The sequence below is a fragment of the Prionailurus viverrinus genome, chromosome B2 (assembly GCF_022837055.1).
Source record: "Prionailurus viverrinus isolate Anna chromosome B2, UM_Priviv_1.0, whole genome shotgun sequence".
Taxonomy (NCBI): Eukaryota; Metazoa; Chordata; class Mammalia; order Carnivora; family Felidae; genus Prionailurus; species Prionailurus viverrinus.
Genome location: NC_062565.1, coordinates 103082980 through 103097530, shown reverse-complemented (window position 1 = coordinate 103097530; position 14551 = coordinate 103082980). Strand labels below are relative to the sequence as shown.

The 14551-nt window shown below is 35.1% G+C and overlaps 1 protein-coding gene across 1 annotated transcript in view; it reads left to right on the top strand.

Moving 5' to 3' along the window:
• HDAC2 (histone deacetylase 2) overlaps positions 1-12503 on the top strand; it is a 30021-nt gene extending 17518 nt beyond the window's left edge. Inside the window, exons 7-14 of the mRNA XM_047858966.1 lie at positions 2227-2319; positions 2523-2631; positions 5769-5909; positions 6156-6264; positions 6876-7006; positions 7454-7609; positions 11147-11204; positions 12128-12503. Coding sequence (XP_047714922.1) covers positions 2227-2319; positions 2523-2631; positions 5769-5909; positions 6156-6264; positions 6876-7006; positions 7454-7609; positions 11147-11204; positions 12128-12158 — 828 coding nt within the window. The 3' untranslated portion in view covers positions 12159-12503. The remainder of the gene's footprint in view (positions 1-2226; positions 2320-2522; positions 2632-5768; positions 5910-6155; positions 6265-6875; positions 7007-7453; positions 7610-11146; positions 11205-12127) is intronic.
• The last annotated feature ends 2048 nt before the right edge of the window (positions 12504-14551 follow it).

Here is a 14551-nt window from a genome sequence, read left to right as displayed (position 1 = left end):
TCACTTTCTTGCCTGTTAGCTCGTTCAGTGTCTTTCCTCACTTGGTCTTAACTTACATACTAATGATTCTCAGAGTATGACCCTTAAACTGGCAGTATCAGTGTCTCCTGGGAACATATTGTCAGGCCTCAGAAACTCAGATTCTGTGCATTAAAGTTTGAGAGACACTGCTCTAAATCACTAGAATTCCTTTGCCTACAACCATTGCACTAGAAATTCAGCAAAAGCCTTCCTAATTTTAAGTTTAAAAAAATTAAAGTCTCTTTTCAGTATGGTCCTAATTAATCTCAGAAATGGCAAAAGTCAGCCTGTGTTTTAATTTCTGACAGTATTCTTATGATTGTTGGTGGAAAATATTGGAGAATGAATGTTTTTAAAAGATTTCAGGATGACTTTGAATATCTTCTAGTCACTTAAGATTTTGCACACACTATATGAAATAGCCTCATAATATTTTTTCCCTTTGGTTATTATAAAAGGTATCCCCAAAATTTTGCAAGGAACTCAAGATCAATCATACATGTAGTTATATTTGGAGTTTCATAAAACTTGTGTGTATCTTTAGATGTTAATTTGATAAACATTCCCTTTCCTTCGTGACAATTTATTCTAAATTAGAAAAGAAGGATACTTTGAGCGTTGATCATTGTTCAAAATTGTATGCATTTATTAGATCGGGAGCATAAGTAGAAGAAAAAGGGGTATGATACAGTAGTAGTTGAGGAATTAGAAATGGAAGGGATACAGCCTGGTGCTACAAGGGGAGCAGCTCTGAGTTGCCAGCCTTTGGCTGGAGTGAGAAGTGCTGACCAACTTTCTATACTCTGAAATCTCAGTGTCAAGATATATTCCAGGAATTTGGTTTTTTTAAAAAAAAAATTTTTTTTTTTCAACGTTTATTTATTTTTGGGACAGAGAGAGACAGAGCATGAACGGGGGAGGGGCAGAGAGAGAGGGAGACACAGAATCGGAAACAGGCTCCAGGCTCTGAGCCATCAGCCCAGAGCCTGACGCGGGGCTCGAACTCACTGACCGCGAGATCGTGACCTGGCTGAAGTCGGACGCTTAACCGACTGCGCCACCCAGGCGCCCCATCCAGGAATTTGGTTTTTAATGAAGGAGTTTAAGAATTCACAGTGCTTTTAGTTTATCCACATCTGTATGGTTTGCATTTAGTTACATATAAACATTTAGATTTCTTAAGAAAAATTTGGTTGGGAGGAGATGTATAATCCCACTTGTCTTCGTTGGAAGTTGGCTCATAATAACTAATATTGAAGGATAAACTATGCTTTTTTAAAATGAATCAAGCTCAGATTATTATATGAGAGATCAGGGGAGAATTTACACACAAGTGTTAGTAATCCTAAGGATTCAAGTATATTGAATCATAATTTAAAACACCTGAGTATCAGTCACCCCTAATCCTTTGGTGTGGCAGGTAAATAACTGTTTTGTAGCAATTTTTATACTGTACCGTTTCTTTAAGGAACATATATGTGTGCACATGCAGAGGTACATTTACACTCACGCATCTATGCGTGAAATAAGTATTTCAAATACTTATTTATACAAATAAGTATATGTTGTGTGTGTGTGTGTATCCTAAGTGTGTCTACATTGCTGAACCCAGCTCTCTGTTTCTTTTGCTTCATTTGGAAGGTATTAATGCCTAGAGTGCTATTTATTCAACAAGTAGAAACATTTACTTCAAGCACAATTAAAGAGCAGATTTTGGTGCTTTAGTCTGCAGTTGTCAAGACATCAGGACAGTCAGGGCTTATCTTTCATCATAAATAAACTTACACCAGATTATGAACCACAAGGAGGATTCTGCATTATAGAGACAATTGTTCTGCAGGGTTTTTCTGCTCAGAATATTTATTTTCTGTAGCTTTATTCATAATGTTGTCTTACATATTCTGTTGATGATAAATTTCTTGGTCTCATGTAATATTGCCTTTAATTGTTGGTGTTCAATTTCTGTTCTCCCAAGATAACCATTTCAGATTAATTGGAACTCATTCTTTTCAGCCTAATAATGCAATCCATTAATATTGGAATATGTACTTCTTCTGTATTATTTCCTTTCTTAACCTAAAAGCTGAATTCAGAATTGGATATTGTTACCTGTTTTTACAATCTTGCAGAAAACTATTTTAATAAACATGTCAAATATTTTCACTATGAAATACTCCCTAAGAGCTGTTTAATTATGTATTTTAGGATATTGGTGCTGGAAAAGGCAAATACTATGCTGTCAATTTTCCAATGAGAGATGGTATAGATGATGAGTCCTATGGGCAGATTTTTAAGCCTGTAAGTATTACTATTTCAAAATCAAAATGGAGAGGCACCTTGCTAGCACAGTTAGGGCCTGTAACTCTTGATCTTGGAGTTATGAGTTAGAGCCCCATGATGGGTATAAAGATACTTAATAAAATCTTTAAAAAAAACATAAAATCAAAATGGAATTTTAAAAGTATTTTTAGAGATAATAACTTTGGTTATCTTGTACATAGATTATCTCAAAAGTGATGGAAATGTATCAACCTAGTGCTGTGGTGCTACAGTGCGGTGCTGACTCACTATCTGGTGATAGGCTTGGTTGCTTCAATTTGACAGTCAAAGGTAAGCAATTTAATGGATGATAGTCCCAGGAGAATTTTTTTTTCTTCCAAGAACTTCCCATACTAGTTTTCATTACAATTTTTACACAGAGCTACATGCTCTGTAATTTTCATGGGTTTTGTTGAATGTATGTATGCATTAACTATAATTAATCTTGTTTCAGTAAATTAGGTTTTCTTTTGTTGATACATTCAGCGGTGAATACTTCTATAAAGTTTCTTGCAGTCTCAACCAAAGCAGCCATTTTCAGTGTTTTTGGTTCCTCTCTTTGGTGTTTATCTTTTATTTTTTCTTTTAAGTTTATATGTATTTTGAGAGAGAAAGAGGGCACACGTGTGTGTGTGCACAGGGGGGATGCAGGGAGTGAGGGAGAGGGAGGACCCCAAGCAGGCTCCGTGCCCCCGACACAGAGCCCGAGGGAGCTCCATCCCATGAACAAGATCGTGCCCTGAGCCGAAGTCAAGAGTCAAGACGCTCAACCGACTGAGCCACCCAGGCACCCCTGGTTTTTATCTTTCTAGAAATATAACATGCAAATTTTGTTACTTTCTATTTTAGCTTTGCGTATTCACTTCCTATCATGGAAGAAGAGGGATTTAGCTCTTTTTCACCACTTTGTCCCCAACACATGCACACACCCTTCCAGTGTCTTCATTTTTACAATTTAAATCTGGGTATGTATACTAGAATTTTGGTTGTGGCATTCAGTGTTTACAGTGTCATTAACGTTAAAGCACTTCTCAGTTACCAGATTTTTCCTTTTTGCATAACTTGCTTTTCTTGCCCAATTTTTCAATTACTTAGCTTTCTCTTTACTCATTATTAAACTGCCAGTGTCTAAATAGCTTCAAATGTTCAGATGCATCAAATACTCCACCATTTTTACCTTCTTGAAGAATAGCCTTCTGACCTGTTACTGTTTGGTTGAGTATCCCCTATAGATATGGTAGAACAAAGAGCTCTTTGCTTCTCTTGTGTGCCTCCCCTCCCCTATTGCTCTTTCCTCTGTCTTCCTCCTCACTTTTGTCTCATTTTGGTGGCGCACATTCTCAAGGAGCTTTCTGAGAAAGGAGAAAAGATGTGGGAGATTAGTACTACACCAGAAATTTAAATTTGATCAAGTGTTGAAATTAACTTGTGATAGAAGTCCAGACCAAAGTAAAAGATCACCATCATGGAATTAACTCTAGAGTTTAAGAATAAATCTGAAACTTTATTTAATAAGGTCTTAAAATTTGTTATATGGGGATCAATAATGATGACTATTGTACATGATTTTGTAGTTGTTTTCCTTTTGAACTTTTAGGTAACAAATGGATGCTTTGAATTCATTCGTAAGATGTGAAGAATTCTCAATAGAACTTTTCCAGAATTACTGTTGGCTTAAATGGAATTAAATAACTAAATCCAGATATTAAAGGCTATTTTACTTAATGTTACGATTGCTTCTATACCAGTTAGCATTAGAATTATAGTATAATCTATTTTGCTTTTATTAGGTTGAACCATACAAACTTGATTGCCCCTTTTCTTGGTAGGTCAGCAGTGGCCAAATAATAGTTTCATATGTTGGACTTAATGTGTTGATAACCATATGTTGGCCTCAAAATGGACATGTTTTAAAAATGATCTACCTAATATTAGTACAAAATGGGTATTAACAGACCGTTTTCCTGTCTTAGCTGTTTGAAAATGCTTTAATGCCTTCATACTGAAAAGTAATAGCATTCATAATCATAAACTATAGTGTTTTACATTAATGTACACTTCAGCCAACTGTTATAATTTCCCTGGTATAAAGCATAAGGATATTTGCAATCCCAAATCTTAAACTTGATTCTAAGCTTTCTGCACTGCCAACTTCAATTTGTATTTCTTAAGTCTATTAGTCCCCTCTTGTCCATCTCCTTTCTGCCCTCCTTTATGTTGTTACTATTATGATCTCTGCCATTCATTTTTATCTGTTACAAGAAACAGTCATTTTTCTAGTAGTGATAATAGAAATTGGGTTATGAATCATATGGTGCAACTATTGAAGAATACTTAATTAGAAATGCTCACAATATACAATTACATGAAAAAACTAATTAAACCTTATTAACTCAGAATTGTAGGGAAATGTGTAAGGGGCACCTGGTGGTTCAGTTGGTTAAGCATCCATCTGACTCTTGGTTTCAGCTCAGGTCATGATCTCACGGTTCATGGGATCAAGCCCGATGTCAGGTTCTGTACTAACAGTGTGGAGCCTACGGAGGACTTTTCTCCCTCTCTCTCTGCCCCTCACCCACCTACACATGCACTCTCTTTCTCCCTCCCCCCAATAAAGTAAACTTTAAAAAAAGAAATATTTCAAATACTGTCTTTGAATGATGGTGTTTTAGATAGCTTTTCCTTTGCACTGTTTTGATTTTTCCTGATAATCTCCAGTAAGCATGGTTTTCTTTTACAACTGAAGGGTTTTTTTCTTTAAAGACTGATTTGTATACCTAAGTAATATATCAAGAAATTACTGGTAATTGACTTATAATTGATTATTGAACTGGTACATGTATCCAAAGAAATACTTTGTTTTTATATTGGGTTTACTTTTTCCTCAAATTTCTACACAAAGAAGTTTATTGAAGTATTTCTTATACTAATAGATACTAATTTTATAATCTTAGATAAGTTAAAAAAATTATCCATAGTATTGCTACCTGAAGATAACCCACAGTTAAACTTTGTTATATAGCTTTCCATAATTTGTATGAGTCTAGAGGGAAAATTTAGATTGTGTATGTTTCATTGTAACCTTTCCCCCCACCCCGCATAACCTCACAAGAACATAGAATCTTCATATCACAGAACTTTTTCATATGTTAATAAAAAATATTCATATTTTAATCTTAGTTGTATATTTGACTTTTCTATCAGGGATACTTGCTAAAGTAGCCAGTGTTTTAAAAATCATTGTGTGAAAGGTATATGATTGAAAAGTAAATTTTAGACTAGAGATTTCTTGAAATTTTTACATATTTTTTAAATACTTAGAAAAGCCATTTTGGTTGAGTAAAACTTTGCATTTATTATCTTTTTAAAACTTTTCAAACTGCTAAAATATTTAGATTTGTATGTTACTCAGATCTTCTTTGTCTTAGGTCATGCTAAATGTGTAGAAGTTGTAAAAACTTTCAATTTACCATTACTGATGCTTGGGGGAGGTGGATACACAATTCGTAATGTTGCTCGATGTTGGACATACGAGACTGCAGTTGCCCTTGATTGTGAGATTCCCAATGGTAAGTATTCTTATTATGATATCTTTGTTGGTTGGAACTGTTTATATATACAAATGGATGGATGGATGGATGATTAGAGTAGATTCCAAAACCATGTAAATAGAATAGTCACTTAATAAATTCCCTTTGTGTTCACTTTAAATATTTTCTTGGGGAACATTTTACAACTTGAATCTGGATTTTGTGCATGGATTTGTGTGAAAACTGAACTTTTAATATGTCACTTTATTTCATTGTTTTTAATAGAATTGCCATATAATGATTACTTTGAGTATTTTGGCCCGGACTTCAAACTGCATATTAGTCCTTCAAACATGACAAACCAGAATACTCCCGAATATATGGAAAAGATAAAGTAAGAAATCATTGAATTGATTTGATAAATATTTCATCTTTAGCTTTATATATCAGATACTTCCTTTGTCTTATTCAAAAGCATTGAAACCTTAAGATTACTGATTTTTGTTTCCTGAGATAATGAAAATGTATGGACCTCATAGCTCAAAAATATTTCCATTTTCTATTAAATATTTTTAAATCGCAAAGGTTCTCTAAATTGTATACTTCCTTGCCTTACATGAAAGTGAAATTTTCATTTTTGAAAACATTTTGATAAAGCTTTATTTCTAAGGACAAAGTGTTTAGAGGGTTATTGTACACAGGCCTGAGTTTGTGTCCTCTTTCTTTGCCACACATTAGTTTTGTGACATGTGGCAGGTTCATTTGCCTTGAAGGCTTGTATTTTCTCACCAGTGAAATGGGGGATGCAATAGTACCTACATTATAAATTTTGAGGATTGAATGGGTTAATGACAGTCTGAAGTATCAGTGCTTTTATGTGTTACTAATTTAACTCACAGGTTAAGTCAGATAAAGATGAAATTTTTGCTTAATGTTTCCTGTTACATTTAAGAGGAACTTGAAAGAAAATGAATTTTGTCTAATACATTTGTACGTGTAATTTAGACAGCGCTTATTTGAAAATTTACGCATGTTACCTCATGCACCTGGCGTCCAGATGCAAGCTATTCCAGAAGATGCTGTTCATGAAGACAGCGGAGATGAAGATGGAGAAGATCCAGACAAGAGAATTTCTAGTAAGATAATACCTTGATGTGTATTCTGTTACATTTTTCTGATTTGTTAAAAACATCACTACAAACTGAAGGTTTAATGGCCTGAGAACTTCACTTTGGGTCATGTTTCCTGAGCACACCATTATTACTGGCCTTTTTTTCCATTGCTAATCTTCCATAGTTTTACTTTCATATGCCTTAAAGCCTGATTTGAGTGTCAACGTTTTCAGTTCATGTGACATATGTGGTCAAATTTAATTATGTATATTTGGGAATTAATTAGTAATACCAATTATCCAGAGTAGAATGGGTTGAATAACATTAAGCACCTTTCCAGCTTCTCATTCTATTTATTATTGATTGCTAGAGCAATAGCATAATAGTATGCTGTTGTGGTGTAGACATTCTAACATACTTGGTATTAATGATATTTTTAATGTTGTCTATCTAAAATCTTTGTATAATTAGTCCGAGCATCTGACAAACGGATAGCTTGTGATGAAGAATTCTCAGACTCTGAGGATGAAGGAGAAGGAGGTCGTAGAAATGTGGCTGATCATAAGAAAGGAGCCAAGAAAGCTAGAATTGAAGAAGACAAGAAGGAAACAGAGGACAAAAAAGCAGGTCAGGTTTATTTTTTGGTAAAGGTGTTTTAACTCTAAATTTTAAAAATGAGCTTCACTGCAGTTTTTATGGGAGCCTGAAGGCCATTACACAAGTAAGTATTAGAAAGGTGTGTGTGCTAGGTAGATGACTTTTTTTCCCAATGTAAATGGTGCTTAGCTCTTAAATCTTTTATTTAGGGCTCTGCTGATGTTACTAATCACATTTGCTCTATAATGTAGAAAACCTTATTACCTACTGTCTCTTGCTGACATAGGCATAAAATAGCAAACATTACACTATGATGATACAGACTGGGTGAGAAGACCAAGTGGTTATAGGTCCGTTTGTAGTCTGTGGGCAGAACTGAAATTCTAAGATAATCTTTAATTACCTAAAGTTTATTTGATGGGAATTAAACACAAAAGAAGAGTCATATTATCTTCAGACCAGTTTTTCACCATTGTGAAAAAGCTAGGAGAATAGACTTTGCTCAGAAGTTGTTGAATGAAAACATAAAAACTCTGAGGAAAGAGAAGGGATTTGGAAGCTGGGTTGGAGAGGAGGTATAATACTTCAATGCTTTAACTTTAAAAATGCTGTTAGTAGCTTGTCTTTTGACAAAATGATGCTCTAAGTAGTGAATTTACTACCAGAATTGGTTATCTTTTATCTGAGTTCCCAGAGCACTTACACATACCTTGGTCATTTTGTTTAACACATTGTATTATAGTGCCTCGTTACAGGATTTTATGTATCTCCTTGCTAGATTGGGCTGCCCAAGGCTAGGGAACACCAGATCTTAAATATCTGTACTCTCAACACTTGGTGCATTTCTTGATTGGATACCTGATGCCTGTATACAAGTAATGGTGATGAGCATGAGTTTAGCTGGCTGTTAATTTTAACCCTGTAGCATGCGGAAAACTGATAGAGATACTGGGCCAACATCCTTTTCCTTTTATCTATTACATCGAAGTTACATGAATAAGCTGGCTATCGTGTTCTTTTTTCTTTTTTACTAGAGAGGTTAGGATTCCACAGCATATCTGACACTTTTAGTTCTGTTCTTTTACTCATGATTCACTCCTCTGTAGGCTACCATTCTCTACCATTTTATAATTTTAACTTTGCAATGTATCACAATGATGGCTCCAGTCTGCTTTTATGTACTGATTGACATCCAGAAATTCCATCTATTTTTGAGGTAAGGAGGACTTTGCTTTAGATGTAGGATTGTTCTAGTATTTTTCATTTCTCTCACTGTCTGTATATATTCTTGTCATTTTTGAAGTTTCTTCTCATTTTAAAATCTTTATCTTTTTTGTGCTTTTTGTTTGTTTGTTTTCCAAATGGGAAAACACATTTACTAGGGTGCTGCTTGTCTTTAATTGCCTTTTTAGCTAAAAAGAGAGTATCTTTTGCTCTGGCTTAGTAGCCTGGTAGTGGATTAATCTCTTAGTATTTAGCTCCTCAAAACTTTTGTTGCTGATAATGATAACTTTAAAAAAAATTCTTTCGTGGTGGGGCTCTTCTTGTAAGACCTTCCAATTGTTAAAATCCCTTATCCTACACATAAAGAAATATTACCATAGAAAACATTTTTAAAAATCTATAATCAAAACCTCTAAAGTGGGGGCCATTTCTTTTTCCTCCTCCCTTTCCCAGTTCCATTTTAGCAATTTGAATTATTAAGTTTACATATCTAAAATTAAGCCAGAAGTTGAAAGAAATGTCATCCTTCTTGTCACACACATGTTTGTATTGTAAGGCAGACCAGTTTCCTGAAATGTGTATGTAGAATGCTTAGTGATGCTGTGTATAATCGCTGTATCTTTATTATTAGGTCATTACGTCACAACTTTGTCTCATATGCTTCTTTAAAGAAGAAATTCACATTTAGGCTAATTTGTTTTAGTAATCTTGAGTTTATAGTGGTAATGTTACTATTTTATTGATTTTTATTAAAATGGTTGAGTTTCAGTACTTCCACAGTGAGAGTTAAAGTGAATAAGCAGTAAGATTTAGCCTCTGTTGTGTCTTGGGTTTATCTTACCTGATTCTCTCTTCTCAGAATACTTCAGTCCCAGTGGTCTTTCATTTCTTCCTTCTAAACCTGCTAATTCCACCTTACCTCAAAGTCCTTTTAAGGTTTCCCTCCGTTCAAGATACTTCATCCCTTTTCCCACCCAAAAGCTATTCATTCTTAAGACATCTCTCTCTTTTTTATCTATACAAGGTTATTTATTATGAATTTATTAATAAAGCAAAATACTTGGAAAAAAGCAAATATTGACTAACATAGGACCAGTTAAATGGATTGTGGTACATAAGAATGAGGAAGATCTGGGGCGCCTGGGTGGCTCAGTCGGTTAAGCGTCCAACTCTTGATTTCGGCTCAGGTCATGATCCCATGGTTCGAACCCCACATTAGGCTCTGTGCTGACAGCATGGAGCCTGCATGGGATTCTCCCTCTCTGTTTCTCTCTGCCCCTCCCCTGCTCATGTGCTCTTTCTCTCTCTCAAAATAAATAAGTAAATTTAATGGAAAAAAAAGAAAAAAGAATGAGGAAGATCTATATGTACTGCTATATAATGGGATGGTTCTCTATTCTTTTTTTAAAGATTTTCTTTTCTTTCATTTTATTTTATTGTATGAATATAATTTATTATCAAATTGGCTTACATACAACACCCAGAGCTCATCCCAACAAGTGCCCTTAATGCCCATCACCCATTTTCCCTTCTCCCCCACCCCCCATCCACCCTCAGTTTGTTCTCTGTATTTAAGAGTCTCCTGTGGTTTGCTTCCCTCCCTCTCTGTAACTATTTTTCCCCCTTCCCTTCCCCCAGGGTCTTCTGTTAAGTTTCTCAAGATCCACATATGAGTGAAAACATATGATATCTGTCCTTCTCTGACTTATTTCACTCAGCGTAATGCCTTTTAGTTCCATCCACGTTGTTGCAAATGACGGGATTTCATTCTTTCTCATTGCCAAGTGCCACATCTTCTTTAATTCTGAGGGCATCTCTCAAAGGTCACTTCTTTGTGGTAGTTTTTCCCAACCTCCCTCAGTGCTGCTGTGCTCGTGTCTGTAGGCTGAACTTCTCCACAGTGCATATCTCAGCTGTAATACAGTGGTGCAAGGAAAAGAACTTCAGAGGGCAGGATCTATGTGACATTAACTCCTTGAACCTCTCTCATTTAGCACAGCACCTAACAAAGCTTGTATAGTTATTGAATTCATAAATACTAAAATTGTATAGGACAGCTTTTTTAAAATTTTTTTAAATATTTGTTTATTTTGGGGGAGAGCCCAAGTGAGGGAGGGGAAGAGAGAGGAGACAGAGGATCCGAAGTTGGCTCTGCACGGACAGTCTTGACTGCAGCAAGCCCGATGTAGGATCTCAAACTGTGAGACATGACCTGAGCCAAAGTTGAACACTAAAACAGCTGAGCCACCCAGGTGCCTCTAAGACAGCTTTTTATATTTTAAGTAAGGTATACATTTTATATTTTAAAGTAAGTTTTAATCTCTTCCCAATTTTTGTTTTTAGATGTTAAGGAAGAAGATAAATCCAAGGACAGTAGTGGTGAAAAAACAGATACCAAAGGGTAAATTGTGTTTTTTATCTAGTAATTTCTATATACTATAAAAATAATAAATACATTTACTTTAGGTGTGTTATGTGTGTATTCTTTTGAGAAGTGCTGGACCGAACTTGACTGAGAGCATCAGTAAGTTGAATGAGGTGTTCTAAATTTTACTCTGTATTGGTGGTGCACAAGATAATATATGCCGTCTTAACTATCAGTGTGTGTGTTATCTGTTTCTTTTTTACTTATGTAGCTTGCCTTAAAAAATGGTGAAGACTAGTAATGTTGTGTAACTGAACGTTAAATCAGTTTGTATTGTACGTAATGTATCTGAGACCTTTTGCTATTAACTTTATGTGATCTTTTCATGGTGCTCTTATTTCTGTATACATGATTACTTTGTGTGTGTGTGTGTGTGTGTGTGTGTGTGTGGTATTGGCAGATGGGTAAATTTAAAATTTTTTTTAATGTTTATTTATTTTTGAGAGAGACCAAGAGACAGAGAGCAAGCTGGGGAGGGGCAGAGAGAGGAAGACACAGAATCTGAAGCAGGCTCCAGGCTCTGAGCTGTCAGCACAGAGCCCAACACGGGGCTTGAACTCCACGAACCGTGAGATCATGACCTGAGAAGTCGGACACTTAACCGACTGAGCCACTCAGGCATCCCAAGATGGGTAAATTAAACGCTGGGCTGGTATAACATGATTCATAATTTAGTTATGTTTGGCAAAATCATAATTGAGGTGTTTATCATCAGAAAGCATACATTTGACCACATGTAATTTTGTGCTAGCCTTTATAGGATAACTTGAATAGATTGTAAAATCACTGGAAAGATTAAGGTAGTCAGTACTCTAAAAATTGACTCAAGGCATTATCAGTGTGTGTTTCTTGGCTTGACCCTCCAGGACTTTAATATTTTATGTTGCCTCTTTTAACAGAGCCAAATCAGAACAGCTCAGCAACCCTTGAATTTGAGTGTCTCACCAATTTCAGAAACCATAAAAGAGTGAGAAAATATCGGGAAGAAAAATTTTTTTCTTTTTGAAGACTTCTGGCTTCATTTTATACTACTTTGGCATGGACTGTATTTATTTTCAAAATGGCTTTTTTTGTTTTTGTTTTTCTTGGCAAGTTTTATTGTGAGTTTTCTAATTATGAAGCAAAATTTCTTTCTCCACCATGCTTTATGTGATAGTATTTAAAATTGATGTGAGTTATTATGTCAAAAAACTGATCTATTAAAGAAGTAATTGGCCTTTCTGAGCTGATTTTTCCATCTTTTGTAATTATCTTTATTAAAAAATTGTACTTGGATTGCCTTTTGTCTGTTTCTTACATGAAATCTTTTTTCAGAGGCAAATAACATGACTTTCTGTACAATTAGAATACACTAGAGGAACTGATAACAGCTTCAAGGACATCCATTTACTATTCAAGAAAGAGTATTTTACAGTAAATATTTATTAATGCACTAGGAATTCTACCATCTTGGTTTTTATACTTTGGCCAGTGTCAGTGAAGATTGACATCTCATTATTATAATTTATCTCTGAATTAATAATATAAGCTATGCGACTAAGATCCAGGAATTATATTTGAGCTGAACCAAAGATTCCCAAAAATTGGAAAAAATGAAAATTCTGAATTGGAAGAAAACCATAATCAGAGAAGGAAACTGTCTTCCCATACTAGCAATATGTGACTTTGTTGCCAACCCCCACTATGTACCAAGTAGACAAGGAATTGTATGGTTGTGTCTGACCAGAATTTTCCTGTATTCATATTAAGTCTGTCTAAAATAAAACCTATTTAGACAAAACCTGGTCTAAGCTGCATTTACGTAACATCCAGGTTCCACTCTTACACCTAAGTTTCCAAACCAAGGAAATAAACATTTAAAGAATCAGTTCATCTTTCAATTTATCGAGTATATTCATTTTAATGCTTCGGGTATGCAACTGAACATAATGGTGGAAGAATGCCCGCAGCACCGCTTACATTCTGGTGGTAGGAGGCAGACGTGGGCAGTTTGTACTTGAGGATGTGCAAGAGAAAATACATTTTAGGAACCTGTCAAAACCAGTGAAATCACCTTGCCAGGCCTAACATGATGGTTTTGAGATGAAAATCCTAAAATTCTAGAAGATAAAATATGTTTGTTTCTGTGTAAGCCCCTGCTTTCAGATGTTCACAGGAACACCTGGATTTAGGTAATGAGCAGCCATGCATCCATTCAGATTTATCATGTTTTTTCACTTTTGCCATATTTGCTTCAAGTGTTTTTTTTTCCCCCTTTAAGTAGATTCTATACAGTTTGAAGACTTTATACACTTTGCCATGTAATTCCCCTTTGCCCACTCTTTAGAAGTAACCACTAGTCTGAAGTTCATGCGTATTTTACCCATATTTTTACTCTTGCAAGTCTGTCAGCATCTAAGCCTGTATGACATTAGATATTAAAGAACTCAGTCCTTCATTAAAGGAGTAAGGAAATGTGTTTGTGTTCTGTAACTTGGTTCATTTTATATTGTGATTTACCCCTGTTCCAAGTGTAGTTCATTTTATATATAATTGAAGCTTCAAGAGAGTTATGAAACAAATTCAGCCCAGGTCACTTGGTACAACATCCAAACGACAGAACTACTGAAAGAACAAAGACCCCATTTACAATTAAAAATTTCTAGAAATAAAAGTGCAGAGAAACCACGGTTCTGGTCTTACAGTGAGAAAGATCAATGTAACAGGATGTCAAGATCAATAATACACATTTGGAAATTAATACTGGATAAAAATACTTGAGATGGTGAGGGAAGAGAGAGTAACTACTTTGGTGGGATAATGGATAGTCAGATGGAGGAAGTTTTACACCTTCCACCAGAAAAATTTAAGTTGGAAAGGGGAAATGAAGCCCATAAGTACTAGAAACTTTAAGAAGAAAATAATTGGAGTTGAGATCTTTCTGACTCCAAACCGTAGAAGAAACAATTGATACATTCGACTAAGGGGGGGAAAAAAGTTGCAGGCTAATAAAACTTAAGTTGAGGAAAAGACATGGCAGGGGGAGTTTGTAGAACCACAACTTGTCACCGTTCAAAAGGCTAACATCTAAAGCTAGTAGAGAAAGACTAAAGTGCATGAAGGATGTGAAGTTAACTGGGAAAGAAATACACATAGTTGTTAAATATGAAAAGGTCCTGAACCACTTTGAAATGCATATTAAAAAGATATTTTTTGGCCTGATTTTTTTAAACCTATCATAAATTTGAAAAGTGTTGGCAAGAGTTTGAGGAAATTGTCATTGTAGTAGGGTGTATGAGTCATTATAACCTTGAGTTTAATTTAACAAAATTACAAATAATCTA